General features: G+C 48.4%; 1 protein-coding gene across 3 annotated transcripts in view; it reads left to right on the top strand.

The window, feature by feature from the left end:
- Positions 1-16,213, top strand: part of SEPT11 (septin 11) — a 137,163-nt gene extending 120,950 nt beyond the window's left edge. The window contains exons 6-10 of one of the 3 annotated variants that reach the window (XM_012650980.1): positions 443-539; positions 1,537-1,705; positions 5,708-5,840; positions 7,222-7,409; positions 16,161-16,213. In XM_012650980.1, the coding sequence (XP_012506434.1) occupies positions 443-539; positions 1,537-1,705; positions 5,708-5,840; positions 7,222-7,409; positions 16,161-16,164 (591 nt within the window). In that variant the 3' untranslated portion in view covers positions 16,165-16,213. Of the gene's footprint in view, positions 1-442; positions 540-1,536; positions 1,706-5,707; positions 5,841-7,221; positions 7,410-11,258; positions 12,403-16,160 lie in introns of those variants that run through there. The other 2 variants (XM_012650978.1, XM_012650981.1) reach the window with 2 other exon arrangements.
- Positions 16,214-18,402: the final 2,189 nt, after the last annotated feature.

Genomic DNA, 18,402 nt, shown 5'->3' with positions numbered 1-18,402 from the left:
GGGGTCTCACTCTTGCTCAGGCTGGTCTTGAACTGCTGAACTCAAACAATCCTCCCACCTCAGCCTCCCAGAGTGCTAGGATTACAGATGCGAGCGACCACACCCGGCACTGCTTCCATTTTAAATTTAAATGTAAATTAATTAAAAGTGAAAAATTCAGTTTCTTGGTCCTGCGAGCCCGGTTTCAGGAGCTCAGTGGCCGCACAGAGTCGGGGCTGCCGCACTGGACGGCGCACGTTAGAGCTCACTGTGCAGTCGCGAAGACTCCCACGGCTTGCCCTGGAATCGCGCTTGTTTCAGGTAACGCCCACCGAACTCTCTTCTGCTCTTCCTGCCTCTGCCCTTGCTGCCAGGCAGAAGGCAGGAGAGCGTGGAGGCTGGTGGAGAGCCAGTCTTCGTCAGAGGTGGAAGGTAACTGCTGTCTGTCCCTGTTGCTTGGCAGGTCCATCTCCCGTTCGCGGTGGTTGGCAGCACCGAGGAGGTCAAGGTCGGCAACAAGATGGCCAAGGCCAGGCAGTACCCCTGGGGCGTGGTGCAGGGTACGTGCACGCCGGGACGGGCTCTCCCCTCCCTAATCTCATTAGGGGGTCCTCGACAGTGGCGGGCAGCGGGAGGCGGTCGTGGAGGCGAGGAAGAGAGAAGCAGCAATCAGCTGGTAGACCCTGGAGAGCAGCGGCTGCTGAGCCCCCCGGCGATCAGGCAGCCCCTTGAGGATGCTGGGTCGTGTGGCAGACTCAGTGGGAATTCCTGATAGGAAAGAGTTCTGCCCTAGGAGTTTGAACCAGTTTCATCAGCGAAGTGTAAAAAAGCGGCAAAAAGCTTCTCACAAACGAGAGCGTACTTGTCTCTCCGTCATCTCTGGGAAGGTTGTCTTCTAATTAAATGTTATTTCAGGAAATCTGAGAATTACAAGAATGTCTGACCTGTACTTGGCACTGCAGGACGTGACCACAGTCTTCAGCCTGCGGGTGTGTCCCTTGGCGGGGCGGGGACCCCGTGTGCGTTTGCAGGGAGGACAGGCAGTGCTGCAGGTTAAGCAGGGTGGCTGCTGAGACGACGCCTTTCCTCAGTGTCGCTGACGCGATTAAATGAGGCGGGTGCGAGACCTGCATGGTCTAGACACGCGGAGTGGCAGAAATGGGTCTGGCTCTGGAGCCAGGTGTCGCGGTGTTTGACGCTGCCGCCTCTGTTTGGGAGGTCGCCTTGCTTATCATAGCCAGGCTTCCATACCCACGAAGCAAGAGCCCGGCGTCCGCTTGGCAGATTCATCGTGCAGGGTAGGGATGGTGTTTGTCAGCTCCTCCCAGCGCTGTGCCGAGCGGGCCGGCAGTCGGCGTTCTCGTGAGCAGCGTCATGGTCAATGTCGTCAGAAATCTTGTCTCCATTAGGAATGTTAAGGTGAATCGGTAATCTTCAGGTGGCCTTGGGACCTCAGAGATTTCGGGAGTGACGGTAACAACCTCTTGGAAGTGTCACTGCAGCTTTTCAGTGACATTGTTGCTGACAGCCCTCCCCCGCTTGCCCCGTCTCTTGCAGTTGAGAATGAAAACCACTGCGATTTCGTGAAACTTCGAGAGATGCTGATCCGCGTCAACATGGAGGACTTGCGAGAACAGACTCACACCCACCATTATGAATTGTATCGACGCTGTAAGCTCGAGGAGATGGGCTTCAAGGACACTGACCCTGACAGCAAGCCCTTCAGGTACGAGGGCACTCAGCAGTCAGGTGTCTCCCGGACGGTGGCGAGGGTGGTGCCTTGTGCATCACAGAAATGCTTGTTGCGTTGAGATAGTGGCAATGGGGGACCTGCTGGGGGACGGTCACCAGCATACATCCCCAAGCATTGTGACAGCCACTTCATTTGCATTGTTGCAACTAACCGATGCAGGTGATGTCATTATTGTCATCCGCACTTTACAGATGAGGAAGCTAAGGCAGCGAAAGTGTTAGCAGCCTGGCCAGGGTCCCGTAGGCAGTGAGCGAGGGGGGTGGGCTTCGAGCCCAGCCTGGCCCTGAGCCCGGCCCAGCGCTGCCTTCGCAGAGGTGCAGGGCCTGGGAGGCGTCTGCAGGCCGGGCCTGCCCAGCACGCTTGCCCGTGCATTTCTGCCCCACGAGCGGAACTTCCCGAGGCTCTTACTTTCCCAGGACTCTTACTAGCTCTCAGAGGGTCGGCACAATGCTGACAACAGCTAATCAGTGGGGAAGGGAATAGCGTTTAGAAAATCCACATTTGCTCACATCGCCGACTGATGAAGATGCCACACGTGGAGGGAGAAACGAATGTAGAATTAGGGCACTGGCGACAGCCCAGTCCCGTCAGAGCCGGTGGAAAGGGCTGTCCTTGCCCACACCAGGCTTGGTGGCCAGCGCGGCGAGGCTGCCAGGCCAGGTTCACCAGCTCCTGGTAGAGGAGAGAATGATCTAGATGGAGCCCAAGCAGTTTCTCAATGGGGATTTGAACTGAAGTGGTGTGAGGTGTGTCTGGGCTACGTGCCTCTACCAGTTGGCACAGTCCTCGGAAAAACTGTTTCCTCCTCTTTTGGGGCTAGCGATGTAACGCAGTCTGATGCCTGGAAGCTGGCTGGCTGTTGAGCCAGAGGCCGCCGGCACGGTGTGGGCAGAGTCTGTCCACTTGGGTCTGAGCTGCCACTGGGGCAGGAGGGGTTGATATGCTAGGAACTGCTTCAGAGAGAGTTTGGGAATGTCTCGCTGGTCCCTGGTGCCGTCATTGTGGAGTTCCATGAACGTGTGTGTATTTGGTGAGAACAAACGCGGACCCCAGATAAAGAGCTGCCGACCAAGCAGTTAACTTCTAGCCAGGTTGGTGTCCTTCAGCCTTGCCCTGGGGGCTTATAAAACCGACCATCTTTAACCACACGAATGTTGCTTTCTGAGGCAGGTACAGGATGCCTTTCTGTGTACACAGGTTTAGCGCATTGAACCTTGAAATGCATTTACCACAAAATGCAACCCACTCTGTGGTTATTGAACTGGTGAAAATGGTTTTTGTGTGGAAAGGCTGTCTGTGGTAGTTCAGAGTATTTGTTTTTCATGCACAAGGACAGAACAACAGGAGCTGCCATAGATCGAATTCATCCGCCCCCGTCCTCCGCTCACACCGGCCGGGGCGGGGCCAGGACCCCGGGGTCCGGGTTCGAGGCTCCGCTCTGCTGCTGCAATTCTTAGCCCTTCTGGGCCCTAGTCTCTTCCTCTATAAAATGAGGAACTGACCAGATCAGGGGATAATTAATTCTAGTAAAAGGGCTTTTTCTGTTATGGGCCAGACAGTAACTATTTCAGGTTCTGTAGGCCAAACAGTCTTTGTCACGATTACTTAATTCTGCCCTTGTCTTTTGGAAGCAGCCATAAACCCCGGGGCCCCGCCCAGGACGTCGAAGCTGCTTGCAGGCTGTGGCAGAGACCAGTCTCAACCACCGGCAAAGTCGCTCCTTGGGCTTCCTCTGGGACTAGCTAGGGCTTTCCCGGTTTGGGCCAAACCTTCAGTATAAAAACCGTTCGTCGTCATGATCCAGACACACACATTTCACGCAGTAATACCTACTCTTATTTGCACCACACTCTGGTATTTTCTACCCTTTTCTTATAAGTTTTTGCTTTTAATGTAGTGGTTAATTCATAGTTTGAAAACATCTCTCTAGGAACTGGAGCGCAAGGCGGGTTGTGGCTGGGCCTGGATGGGCCCCTGGTGAGAGTTCTCAGTACCTTGGGTGGCGTTACCCAAAGTACATCCTGCTGATGCGTGGAAGTTTCTGTGATCAAGCCAATTTGGAGGGCTCTCAAGATAATCACGTTAAACAGGTTCATTTCCTGAAGGACTTCTCAGAGCATTTCTGACGAGCAGTGGTTAGCAAACTAGTTACGCCAGATCACCTGGGAAGCATTCAAAAACAGACTGTTTTGCGTTAGCCTGTCATCCCAAATCAGCACTTCCGGGAGTGGGCTCAGGAGCGCGCATTCTGGAAGTGAAATGTGCCTGGGTTCCTGACGCGCGGCCAGGCTGGGACCGCTACGCTGTGAGTCTCCAGAGAGGAGACACATGTAGCCTTTTCCCTTTACGCCCTTGACTCTGGAACCCCTCTTTTGGAGAACATCTCTTGAAACCGCCGGCCTCTGGGACACATTTCGGGTGGTGTTTCTATGAAAGGTGTTCCGTTGCTCGTTAGAAAGAAGAGAGAGACACATTCATTATCCTGAAATCAACAAACACTGAGTTTTCTATAAAATTTCATAGCAGGGACAAGTCGTCCTCTGCCTATGGCAATTCTGACCCAAATAATAGTGACGAAATGTTTATTATATAAGCAAAATAATATTTATGAATTATTTTATAGTTCTGTTATCAACACAGTGCTGTCCTCTATGGCCATAGATCTTAAACAAGTCCAAGGTGCTATTAATACTATTAGCCAACATTAACGTTGGCCAGACTCGTTTCCGCCTCATAAGATGATGTGAAAGTTAACTTATCTCTGGGAATTCAAAACACTTGATTGTTCATAAACAGGTAATGTTGACCGTGTTGAGGGCAGGAGAACTTATTTTTAATAAACTAATGAGAATGTTATTAATAATTGTAGAAGTATAAACCAACCTAGTTAACATGTTTCCTAATGCTGAACTAATTGTTTAATTCATCATAAATGTGCATATACCTACATGCACACGAACTCCCACCCCCCGAATTTCCTTTGCTTCCTCCTACGTGGACAGTGTGAGTGTTGTGGGGCGGCTGTGCCCGTGCCCGGGTCCTCCCTAGTTGCGGCCCCGTCTGCAGTTTGCGCTCTGGACGAGTTTGGTCCGTAGGTTAAGGCAGATGGTACTGCAGACTTAGATCACTACACAGCTATTGTTCCAGGAAAACTGCAAGAGAGAGAGAAATAGCACCTTATAAAATGTCAGCAAATGTTTCTCTGTGTGCGTGGGTGGGTGGGGGCGGGGACGCGTTTTCTTAAGTTGTGTCACCAAAATGATTTCTCTGTAAATATGTTTGTTCTGACTTAGAGGCGAAGCCGAGTTGTGACATTCAAGGTAAAATACTGGGCTCGAAATTCTTAGACAGGAGGAGGATGGGGTTTACAGTGAACATAAAACTCTCTGCTCTATTTACAGTTGGTAATGTAACTTGAAAAGCGACAGTTTTCTACAATGGTCTCTAGTTTGTTCCCTGTTGGACGCTGGAGGGAGACGAGTGAGGAAGGGGAACAGCAAGCACTGATTTATTTGTGTGTCAGATGCTTCACTCGCTTCGCCCCATGCATTCTCGTAGCCATGTCCCTAGAAGGCGGGTGGCCGTGTCCGTGGCGGCAGCTCAGGAAAGCTGTGCCTTTCCCAGATCAGTCAGTCGCTGTGGCCAGAATTTACCCCAGGTCTGTGTGACTCCACTGCCCACACAGGCCGCCTCCCTCCTCCGAAATCCTGAATGGCCGCCAGCCCCGGGTTTCCTAGTGCGAATATGTGTGAGGTGAAATGTGGCCCCGGTCGCGCCTCCAGGGCGGCGCTGGTTCTGGGGCCGGACGCGCTGGTCTTTCTGATCGCAGCGCGGCTGAAACGACGCGGCGCCGCCCGTTTTCCTTGTGCCTTCGTCTGCTGGGCAGCAGCCCTTCAGTACTGGGTAGAAACTGTACGAGCTGAAATGTATTAGGCAATTTCATGACTCTGCCCTTGGTTTGTGGATTTTGAACAGTCTTCAGGAGACATACGAAGCAAAACGGAATGAATTCCTAGGAGAACTGCAGAAGAAAGAAGAAGAAATGAGACAGATGTTCGTTATGAGAGTGAAGGAGAAAGAAGCTGAACTTAAAGAGGCGGAGAAAGAAGTAAGTCATCTGTTCTCCTTCAAGGGAAAGAAACATAAAGGAGGTATTTTATTAATTCTCCACATTCATAGGGCATCATGATGGTCCGGGTACTCTCTACATACATTTTATAACAAGTGATGTACCAACCTGGCAAGAAAAATGAATCGGATATTCTTATCCCCATTTGACAGATGATAAACAAAGTCACAAAGGTTTAGCTATCTTTGCAGTCATGTACCTAGTTAGCAGCAAAACCAAGACTAAAAACTAGATCTTAGGTCTCCAGACCTGATCACGTGGTCTTTGTAGCTCTGTTTCCTCAATTTACAAGTCTTGTAATGCGAGATTTGGGATTCTGGGACTATTGTTATTATCTTAGCCTGCTAGACAACTCAGTGAACTAGACAGTGGAGGGGCCTTCGGCACTCTGGGTGGACGTGGTCCAACCCGAAGCCCGTCCCCCACATCCGCGCCCACGCGTCCCCTTTGCTGGGCTCGCAGTGCCTGCTCCCGTGTCCCTCTGACCCCACCCGTGCCAGTGCTCGGGCCAGGTTAACCGCTTCCTACAAGTTTGTGTGCAATTCCACTGTGACACTCATGCCACTGTATTTGAGCGTGTGCGTGCGCGCAAAACGTCTGCTTTTGCTGGTAGTTAAGGGGTATCTCAAGTGTTTGACCTGTAGCTCAACAGATTTCTGCATGAAAGTATCTAAATAATTTCCTCATCTTGTTTTAATTTATCTTCATAAAAACTACTGTAACTTAGAGGTTATTTGAATAGCCAAGGACCCAAGATGGGTTTGCTGCAGAGAAAGGAAAGCTGAGGCTTATTTGCTGTTGGCTGTAATCACGTGGATGTTGGGTAAAAATCTAGAATTCTCCAGTGAGAATTTTTTGCCTGTCTCCCTCCCTCCCTTCTTTCCAGCTTTTGTTTCCACTGTTTATGTTTCTATTATTTAAATAATATGTGTGTGTGTGTGTGTGTGTGTGTGTCTGTAGTCATTGTGTGTATCTCTAAGTAAATGTATTTTATACATTTTGAAAAAGGACCAGAGGTGAAGAACCACTTTTACCTACAGAGTGAATGTTTTTTTTTTTTGTTCAGATCATAGAAAATTTTTATCTTCTTCATTCTGCCTTTTAAAATGAATATTTATCTTACTATCAGGAAAAGTGTTCAAGGAACGTTTTGTCCCAAGGAGTCTAGGACTCCGAGGGAGGCTCTCCAGCGGCTCAGCCGAGCCCCTCCAGGAGGTCGCCGAGACGGTCCTTCACACCTGCGACTAAAGCTAGTGCAGCCACTTGACCCGTACTTCGTGTTTTGGACAGATCCAAGGACGCTTGCTTAGGTAAGATTTCATCCTCTTCACCAAGCCTGTCCTCCTCATTTTCTCTCCAGCTGCATGAGAAGTTCGACCTCCTAAAGCGGACACACCAGGAAGAGAAGAAGAAGGTAGAGGACAAGAAGAAGGAGCTTGAGGAGGAGGTGAACAGTTTCCAGAAGAAGAAGGCAGCAGCTCAGCTACTGCAGTCCCAGGCCCAGCAGTCCGGGGCCCAGCAAACCAAGAAAGACAAGGATAAGAAAAAGTAAGCAGATGTCACCCCATCTGTCAGGGCCTCTAACAGTCCATTCCTCTTGCATGTCTCTCCTTTCCCCATTTACAGACTGGAGACTGGTCTTTTGCCAGAAAGATAAAAGCAAGTATTTTCTCTACAGTGCAGGGAAGATGGTGAAGGTTTTTAAAGCGTTTTTAAAGGGTACGCAAAGATTAACTTACAGAACTTGAGCACACTGACACACAGTCAGGACCGCAGTGGCCTGTTGTCTCCAGTAGCATCTTCTGCACCAGCACTAGGAGGCTCGAAGAAGACAGGTTTATTTCTCTTCAGTACCCTCTGGAGACAGTTCTCATGACTCTTGATAAAGAGCATCCTAAAATTACGATTGTTAAAATGATTTTCCTATTCCGGGTTGTAAGGCTCGGTGGGCCGGTCACTGAAAGTCCTGTTCCCAAGATGAAGTGTCTGGAAGAGCTGCCAGTGGCCACTAGCTTTCCTCTAAATTCAGTAAGATGACGAATTGCTTTCTTGTGAAATGGGATCCGAGTGCTTCCCCCTGTTAAGACGCCCCTGCCAACCCTCAAGCCACAACTAAACCCACTCCCAAAACACTTTCAAACAGGGCCTTGGTTTAATGTGCCGGCGGGCAGGTTCCGGTCCCCAGTCGGTCACTGCCTGCGACACTCCAGTAGCAGCCGCCCGAACCCAGTGCGGGCGGGGCCCTCCTTGAATTCCCCGCGGGTGCAGTTGCTCCTCCGCGCCCGGGCGGGCTGCGGGGGCGGTGTCGGCGCGGAGCTGCTGCGGCCCAGGGCGCGGCTCGGGCAGCCGCAGAGCGGTGCGCGTGCTCGGGACCCTGCCCTCGCCTTGGAGGCCAAGGTTTCGGGAGAAGGCTGACCGTAGGTGACAAGTGTTGGCACTCGAGCAGGCAAAGAATTGCATTCTTTAGAAATACAGTATATAGGCTCGAGTTTCTTAATTAACAGTAATTAAGACCGTCACGTGGAGAAGCCAACGCTGCGTCAGTCCCCTGAGCCCGGGTGGGCCCGGAGGAGTCGCTCGGCGCCTGCGGTAAACGCAGCAGGCGCTGCCGCGGTGACCCCGCCACGGTGACCCTGCCAGTGACACGCTGAGACGGTGCGAGTCACGCGTTACCAGCTCGGGCTCTCTGAGCTCTGAGACGAGAGAAAATGTGTCACAAGAGCAGGCCGCAGGCGTTTCTAAGCAATAACAGAAGCAGTCGGCGTGGCCGAGGCGCGATTTTAGTTGGGGTCGGGACAGACAGACCTGAGTGACCAAAGGAGCCCAAGGGCCCAGGATGTCGTTGTGCTGCATCGATTCCGAGCGCAACAACCGCGCAGGTCATAGTGAAAGCTCCGCAGCTGCGGGCGTCGGGGGCGTCCACGCTGCTGTGCTGCTCCCCGCGCGGCACCGGGAGATCGGGGCCTCCCCGTGACCACAGAGCCCCCGGCATCGTGCCCTGCGGGTCCAAACCAGCTCGAGATAAATACAGGGTGTGCGCGTGTGTGAGTGCATGTGCCTGTGTGTGCCTGTGTGAGTGCATGTGTGCGTGTGTCTGTGTGTGCCTGTCAGTCCATGTGAGTGTGTGTGCGTGAGTGCATATGTGCGTGCGTGTGTGTGCGCGCAAGTGCATGTGTGTGCCTGTGAGTGCGTGTCTGTGTGCATGTGAGTGTGCGTGTGTGCGTGCGTGAGTGCGTGTGTGTGTGCATGTGAGTGCGCGTGTGCGCGAGTTCATGTGTGAGTGCGTGTGTACATGTGCGCGAGTCCATGTGTGTGTGCGTGAGTGCATATGTGCATGCGTGTGTGTGCGCACAAGTGCATGTGTGTGCCTGTGAGTGCATGTCTGTGAGTGTGCGAGTGTATGTGTGCGTGCGTGTGTGCGCAAGTGCATGTGTGTGTCTGTGTGTATGTATCTGTGAGTGCATGTGAGTGTGCGAGTGTGTGCGTGCGTGAGTGCATGTGAGTGCGTGCGTGTGTGCGCGAGTTCATGTGAGTGCGTGTGTACATGCGCGCGCGAGTCTATGTGTGCGTGCGTGCATGTGTGCGTGTGTGTCTGAGTGCATGTGAGTGTGCGTACACGTACGTCTGCGGGCACGAATGAAACAGAGCTGCCGACTCACAGCTTAGGAGACCCAAAGTCAAGTTTTTCCTGCCCTGAAGCACTCGAGTGCGTGAAGGTACAAGTTTTAAAACTGAAACTACTTATAGAAGACCAGCTCCACGCATACTAGATGTGCCTTGAAGCAGTGAGAATCCCAGGCGCTGATCAGCGCTGTGCCTCCGTTTCACAGAAAGTCCGGGCGACGGCTCCCGCGTGGGCGTCTCCGGCCGTCCCGCCGTCCCGGGGCCTCCCGGCGTCCGCTGCTTCCAGAGCTGCGCGGCCTGCGGGGACTGTCGCAGCCTCGTCGCGTGTTCGCCCGCGTTCCTCATGACGTTAGACTTAGTGCGGCTCACACTTGTCACCAGGCTGGGGCACACGTTTTCGGTGTTACTTTCGCTAGGTTCTTGCCCTTTTCCACACTTCCCGCTCGTACGAAAGTAACTGCCAGTTGGAGGCCTGAAGTTGCCAAGTAAAAAAAAATGAAAGTCACCCTGTTCCTGCGAGCGGCCGTGGAGAGCCGTGGCCAGAGGGGACCCAGAGGACCGCGGTCAGGGCCGGAGCAGCGCGGCCCTTCCCTCCCCGCGGCCCTTCCTTCCCCTGCCGGCTCGTCGCCCCGGGCCGGCTCTGCGCGCGCGGAAAGCGGAGAAAGACAGAGACGCTCGCTTATGCAGCCGCCGCGCTCCGCCTCAGAGCTTGACTCGGTTTTTCTAACAGTTTTAATTCTTTTTTCTCATCCAACGACACGCTCCTTTTTTAACGTAGGTGAGGCTTTATCCTTCTCCTCGACCTGTAGTGGCACGAGAGTGTGTTAACAGCGCCTAAGATGACAGGCAAAGCAGAACTAACCCTGGCACTGCCGCGGGCTGGACCCCACCTTCTGCCATCTCTGGCCACCAAGCCACTTTCCACGTTTGCGGCCACGCCACGGCGGGGGCCCTGCCCCGCGCCGGCTGGTCGTGGGCGTGTTCCTCGTTTCTGCACGATCGCCAGCAGGCGCTCACTGGTTAAGATGCATCTATCCTAAAAGAAAGTTTTAAAATTGCACCTGACATCTAATAACCACAGTTTACATAACTATCCACTCATCTTTTTTTATATTCTAGCTAAGGAAGAAAGTTGTATGTTTTGGACTTGCCTAAAATTAGACATGTGGATCTTGGGTTTGGCATTGCTTTGTACCCGAAAGAGGGGAAAGCTCCTGGCATTGCTGTAGCTGTGACCCTGTAATAATTGTCCTCTTCCCCCTTCCCCACTAGATTAATAGCATGTCCTCTGTCCACTGTGTATATTTCAGTCCCCAAGCTACTTTACACCTTTTCTTCAAGTCAGCTGTACAAAGGCATTTATTGTGTATTTATTCTCTGACTCCTTCAGCAGCTCAGAAGTGGAAGACGAAGCTCTTGTTCAAAACTAATGTGATACCCAAACCTAACAGATAATGGTTTTGTGTTATTCAAGAAAACAAAAACCAAACAGTAAATCCTTCCACTAGAACATGCAGTGGTTTCAAGAAGTCACTTGTGAATTCTGAATTACAAATGGAAACTAACTATGTGTCTTTAATTCAATATTAAAATTTTGCTTTTGCTTGTCATGTAGAATAGCCTACTCAAGTTTTTGGTTTTAATTTCTGCCAATCCCATAATCATTGCATGAGCATTCACCATCGCTGAATGCTGGTGCTGGCGCTCCTAATTTTCCTTTCTTTTTTATTTATTATTATTTCTAACTTTTTTGTTTTGTTTTTTAACTTGCAGTGCAAGCTTCACATAAAGCCTGGCAAGCCAAGGATGTTCCCGCATTCACCTGCTTTTGCAGTACTATTGTATCTCTGCCATCTGTGTCCTTGAGTTGTGTTTTTGTTTGTTTGGTTTTTTTTTTTACCCTTCCCCAAACACCAATAACGATTAACTCATTTTGCTGAATGTTGTTGGGGGGTGGAAAATGATAGAACAAGGGAATAACAGCAAAAGCTCTGTGCGGCTGGACTTTGTTTCTGGAAAGTAAATGATCGGCCTTTTATGCCTGTTCTGAATGGCGGCAGGAAGCGGGCCTGTCACTTGTATGTCGCTTTGGACTGAGGAAAGTGGGGTAAACTGCTGCCTGTACATCTGACGTGAAAACTTCTCACCGCCTCAGCAGCTGAACTAAAAACCTGAATAGCCATGACAGCAGCTTGCATTTCCTTGATTTCATCTCCGTGATCGCACGGTGCCCTAAACTCGCTGCCTTTGCCCCCCACTTGCCCCAAGCCAAGGTAGATTTGTACGTAGACAGAATGGTGGGTAAGCATTATATGAGATTTTTACGCTTGCATGAAATGTTCATTTTAATCAATAACATTTGGCCTGAGATCGTGGGTCTGTTCAGACTGTCCCCTCTGAAGGCTGGAAACTGCATCTGAACAGCGACCTTCAAATACCGGCCAAGCTGGTGTCGTCTGGTACAAGAAAACTATGATTATGTTCACATTTACTGGTGTATCCTCGGTCCTCTCACAGACAGATCTCAAAGGTTGGATCATACAACATTCTTTAGTAGAAGAATCTTCTACTAAGGATAATGGGCTTTCCACAACCTACTTACTATTTAAAATAAAAAATCTTCGATGAACACATCTAAATTTGCTCTCAGTGGGCTGAGGGGAGGACCTAATGACTGCTCTCGGTACTTCTAATAAAGCTTTTCACTAATCAAGAGGAGAAAATTTGCACAAACACTGCACATAGAAAATTTGCTGTAAACTGTGTCATCCGCAGCACACATTTGAAGAGTCCTTGTCAATTTAAGATGGAAATGGGAAGGAACAACACAACCAATGAGTCAAGAAACTAGAAATTTTTCACATCCAGCTTCCTTGTTTAGTCTCCTTTCAATATTTGGCAATCAAAAGAAGAAATAAAACAGCTGGAGTTTCAAATCCAGTTGTCTTGAAGGAATTTTCCGCACCTTTCCCCTCAGCGTGACTAGCTCTGTCTGTCTGCCCTTTACGTCTGAGGCCATGGGCTCCTCCAGGATTAGGGCCAGCCCTGCCGGCACACGCCACGTGCTTAATTTGTATGGAAAAGGGCTTTTTAATCTCTTTTCTGTACTGTTCCTTTCTGATGCTTATCCTTTCATCTGTTTTTTCCCTAACAAGATCCTCCAGCCTTCTAAGCGCAGTCTCCTGTTTCTTGCTTGAAAGGTTAACATTTCTCATGAGCCCATGTCCCCTCTGCATTTTCCTTCTGGCCGTCACTAGTTGTAGGGGAGGTAAATAGGACAGAATGTGCTGACCTCCGACACAGACTTATATATATATACATATATATATATATATATGTATATATATAAATGTCTCTGTTGGATTCCAACAAAGATTTTTTTCCTTTTTGTCCTCAACATACTTACAGGAAAGAAGGAATGGTCTTCCATGAACTGATTAAGGCTTAATTAGGCAAAGTACGATCAGTTTCATTGAAGCCCAAACTCGGGCGGAATAGACGTAGCAAAGAGAAGCAGCAGCAGTAGTGGCCTCCACAGGTGTAGGAGCTGCTGGACCAGTATTTTTGTTTTTGTTTTTGCTTTTTTCCCCCCATCTAGTCCGAAGCTGGCTGTGGGGCGCCACGCAGGAGCCGGCACGCTGCTTGCAACCGCGGGCTGAGCTTGCCCATGTGCTGTGCGCCAGACAAAGCTTGCATCTCTGTGTCGTACGCTTGTTCCAGCCACTGTTTGTGTGAGCATTTTTGTGCCTTGTGACAGGAAGTACACTTTTAAATTCTGCTTCTAGCATCACTGAAACCAGCCTAACAACAAAAGGCATCCAGCTGACTTTTTGATTCCAAGATGATTGATTGCTGTTTTATGCATTAAATTTTTCACAGCAAAATAAACCATATGGAGAGTCAGGGAATAAAGAGTCAAAAGAAACATTTAGAAGCTGTTTTTTCTTTCTTCCAATGTGTTGCTTCTGAACCTTTTCCTCCCACGCGCCCGGCCCTGTTTAGTTTGTTATTGCTGCTCTTCTTTTTTCTTTCTGTGTCTGCCTTTTCCACAGTAGTCCTTGGCTCTGCACGGAGTAAGTGGTACCCTCCAATCTAATTGGATGTGCTTTCGCCTTTGCATGTAAGTACAGTAGCAAGAAACCTTTGAGATCTTTCTGACTTTTTAAAGTTAGAGAAAACAAATGGGATGGATGGATTGTTTTCTTTGTTGTTTTTTAGAGGGGGGTAGGGAGATAATGGTTTGAGTAGCCTTTGTTTTTTTTTTTTTAAATAAAAGCCAAACAACTAAATACATTCTAAATGGCCACATTTCTACTTTTTTTTTTTTTCCACAAGAATCAGATAAATTCAACTTCTTGATCTCAATGGGGAAGTCAGAAATTGCCAATCCCCGCCCGTGCTCTACACAGCACCCACGGACATTGTTGGATATTTCAGTGGGGCTTGATTCTGGCAGTGTAGATCCAGCTGGAATGAGAAACTCCTGCCTTCCACTGGAGAAATCTAAGAGGAAGAAGTTTTTATGCCAGGCTGCCTTTATAGCCACTTGATTTTATTTAGTTTAATGGTCCCTCCCTGGTGCTAACTGCTGGCAGTGGTCACCTTTTCGTGGGGGCGGGCAGACAGCTCTGGCTGGCTTTCCCCCCATCTTTTGTTCAGACATAATGACCATCTTTTTGCTTCTGGGCCTTAGACACCCATAACAGTTTTATGTGCTGTAGGATGTGGTGAACAGCATTTATGAGAATTTATTGGCAATTCAGAGACTATTTTCCCAGCTTAGGTTCTTCATTAATTGGTGAAGGTTTTGCCCAGAAAGGGTATCTCCACCGGGGGGATTAATGTAATGCCGGACACAGGTGACTTACGGTCTTCCCTCTCTGCTTTGTAACTCACCAGCTGTGACACTCACGCTGCGTATCTGTGCACCTCACATGAACAGACCTGGTTTCCTTGCTTTCTTCACATAAGTGTTTCCTGAACCAGGGTTTCAGCTGTCGCTGACCCACGTCGTCCTGTCCGTGTGGTCCTGCCCAAACCGCCCTCTGCCTTGCCATTTGCAAGTGTCTGGAATTGTCAGGCCTCAGCTGCCACAAGTCCTGGTTCCACTGACGGGACACGTATGTGGTGACCCTTTAGTGGGAATCACAACCCACAAAATCTAGTTTGTGTGTAGGTATGAAAGGAATTTTTTAAATAAATTGAAAAATTAAGCTGTGAACAGCATTAGAACTTTGTCCATTTCTTAATTTTAAAATATGCTGATATGCCTTAAGCCGTAGTCATAGATCCTTGTCATTTTGCTGTTTGAAAATAACTGTTTTCTAAACCTGTTGTGTAATCTACTTTCGATGTTAATGCAGAATTGTCATATGTAAGCGGCATGTTAGACATTTGTCTTTTTTAAGAAACTAAATAATTGTATCGATGTGACGTATACGACTTTTTCAATATGAAAGTACTCACTTGGTAACATGTTGGTAATTTGGTGTCTGTTAAGGTAGGAGAGCGGTGGACAGGTGACCTATGCATATATCACTAGTGCCAAGACATAAAGGGGGAAATATATTTTTACCCAAACATCGTTTTGTGTGCCCTTTTGTGAGTTCTTTTTAGTCGCTGCTTGACATGCGTGTGCACGTGCTTGTCACATGGATGAAAGACGTAGGGAGGGCGGAGTCCTGTGCTTTCTCGCCTCGTGCGCGGGCTCCAAACGCTGCCACTCGGGCAGCACCGACTCCAAGACAGTTGCCGCGTGGTGTCCTGTACGTCACCTCCCGTCTCCGCCACCCTCTCTCGCCCATTTCTGCCCAGCCATTTCTGCTCCTTCCCCGGGCTCTGGTGGCGGCTACTGACCCCCCAGCGCGCTCGGTGCGGTCGCCGCTTTCGCTGACACGCTGCTGTTCTTTCGGTTTGCTATAGAGAAGCTTCTTTTTTTCTTTTTGAAGACTTTAAGAATCAAATTTGAATCTGAACCTTTCTTTTTTCTCTTCTGTAGCTTCTTCTTTATGTAACCATCCCGTTGACAAGCCCTACTCTCTCCTAATGGACATAGCGCATTAGAAGAGCAGGAGCTGTCTGTTCACTCGTGTTGGGGAAGAGTTACCTCATTTCCACCATCGCCTCCTAGTCCTTTAAAGTCTGGGTCAGATATTGCACTGCTGTTTGTACTTGTCAACGTCTGTTTACACACCACTGCCCATGGTGGATACTGAAGTGACTTACCGCTACCAAAAAATAGTAATATTTAATAATATTGATAAAAGGAAAAAGGAAATTAATTGAAACAGAGAACTTGGGCCAAGACCCAAGGTCTTGTGCTGGGACCCTCTTGCTTAGCTGTCATGTTCTCGAAGCTGCTGATCCAAGATCTCATGGACTGAAGACAGCATGTCCCCTCACCTGAGGTGGCCACCACCCCAGGGCCCACAAACTTGATCTCATGGTCACTCCCGTCCTCTGTCCTGTGAGCAGCATTTTGAGCAGCCTGCCCAGGACCCTCAACAATCATCAGGTCCTAAGATCTGGGCAACATTTTCCCTCCTTCTCTTAGTTTTGTGGGTTGTTTTGGTGTTTGGGATTTTTTTTTTTTTAACGTTTGATATTGCATGTACAGAGATGGCTGCAATTTTTTTCTTTGGAGTGTTCTATTGATACAATGTTTTTATTTTTCAGCTGACCATCTGCCTCTTGAGAGAGCGAAGTGGGCATCCTTCCTTTAAATTCAGGAACCATTGTTGTTTTATTTGACTCTTTTTCTGTTACCTGCATCCCTTATATAAGTTGTTTTGGATTTGGGATTCTGTTTTAGAAAAAAAAAAAAAGTTCCAGTTCTGGTTTTTGTATTGGTTATTCAAACTTAATTTTGGTATCGAAATTATGCCAGTTTTAAGCTCACTTCAAGGGGAAATTTAAAGTCACAAAATTCTGTTTAATATGCTCTTCTTATCTTGGATACAACCAAAAAATCCCCATTTTTGTTACTGGGGTTTTGACTGCAAGTCTTAATCATGTTTAAATTGTGCCAGTGATGACTTTTCTGCCTATGGGGCTCGATTTATATTTAAAGATACCTTAAAATAACTTACTGGCCCATCCCTGCCTTTTTATTTATGTGACGCACTTTACCTCGTGTCCACGGTTTTTTGCCAGGACCATGGTGTTGGACCATGAAAATGAATGCAAACAAGTCCATATCCTCTCCCGGGTAACAGCATCATTAGCAATGGTCCTGATGCATATTGTCTTCTCGGAGTCACCCACGTGGCTTTCTCCAGGATGTCTGCGAAAGACCTGCTGGGAGTCAAAGCACTCAGACTGGATCACCAAAAATACACCCACAACCAAACGCACACTTTGCCAGCTGCGTGAGCTGGTGGTTTCTTGAAGCTGACCCTTTTGAGACAAGTCAGATTCAGGGCTAGATTAATTTATTAGCGTTCACCTCTTAGGGGCAGTTTTCAAAGTCAAGGGACAGTTGTCAAATTCATATCCATTGTAGAGCATTAGACATACCTTTTAAGTTATTTTTAAATTCTAATACTTGTCTATAGATGGGCTTATTTCCACCTTCATTTTTCAGCCCCATAGTAGGTAGATCACAAAAATACTGTTGGTGGCACGAGTTGCATTTGGTCGGAATCCTTAGCAGAGCTCCCTTCTGTGTAAGAATGGCAACATGTGCTTCGGTTGGACAGTGAGACGGGGAAGCAGCAGTCCCTTCCTCTTGAATCATTTGATTCCTGGAAAGAGGCTACTTAGAGCGATGGATGGCAAGCAGCTTTCTTTACTTAGAAACTGTTATGAAATGTGAGTCAAGTGTGAGTCATTTGAGCCATTAAATGATCAAAACAGAAGAGTCGAAAGCCATCCCCTTCATATGACACTGTATCTGTAAGGACAGAGAGCTGCTAGGGGTGTGACCAGCAGGAAGGCGGGTGGGGGGACCAACCCCTCACCTGATACCAGAGCATGACATTGTCCGTCTGCAAGTTACACATGTAGATCCTATTAGGTGCGGTCACTGTCATCGCTAACTCAATTGGCTTTACTCTTAAACTCCTTATTTTTAATATTTTAATGTCGACTTTATCCTGTTTTAAAAACAAAGTGTGCATCAGGTTGTAAAGATATTTTTTGAGCAATATTTAAAAATCAAATTAGGCAGTATTTTTTCCGTAAGAAATGCAGTCTGCTGTTAGTTGCTATTCTCTTTTTTTTGTTTTAGCCTCCAAGTGAGAGGAAGTAAATAGCAATCACCTTAATGGCAGGGGCGGGCTATTACAAGCAGGTTAACCTCAGTTCAGTTTCTAGGGACAGCCGGTTGTGGACGCCCCTGCCGAGTGCTTTGCCATCTCTAAGAGAGGCTGCCATGGATTTGGCATTTTACCTGAGGTGGTTCTTTTTCTCAAGTGTTGATAAAACTGGTAGATTCTCCCAGCTTCTCCTGGTTGACCAATTAAGGGATGTGAATCCATCCAGGGATGATTATCAGCAATAAAAATTACTGGCCTATCTCAGACTAGATTGTGGAAAAGCAAAGCAGGGTGAATTGAGCCATCTGGGCCTATTTTCATTGGTAACGGGCTTTTTATTCTTCATTCAATCTTTTAAAAAATTACCTGGTTTCAGATTCAGACTCCACCTGCTTGTACGAGTGTAGCATAGATGGCCCACTCGAGGTTGGCACAGCACCGTACGAAGCAGAGAGCCAGCTTTCTCGTCATGTGCTGGCGGAGCTGGGACATAGAAACAATCCTCATCCCAATGTGCTCGACTCAACTTTTCTTCCCCAGCAACTGTACTTATCGAATGAAACTTCCTTATTATTTTGTTTTTGGCCTACCATTGGCCCAGATTATGGGCAAACAGTTCCAAATTTCTGAAAAACTGCATAATTTTCACTGCATTTAGACGA

Source organism: Propithecus coquereli, unplaced genomic scaffold (assembly GCF_000956105.1).
Source record: "Propithecus coquereli isolate 6110/MARCELLA unplaced genomic scaffold, Pcoq_1.0 Scaffold343, whole genome shotgun sequence".
NCBI lineage: Eukaryota > Metazoa > Chordata > Mammalia > Primates > Indriidae > Propithecus > Propithecus coquereli.
The sequence above is the reverse complement of the archived record's forward strand: the minus strand, read 5'-3'. Positions and strand labels throughout refer to the sequence as shown.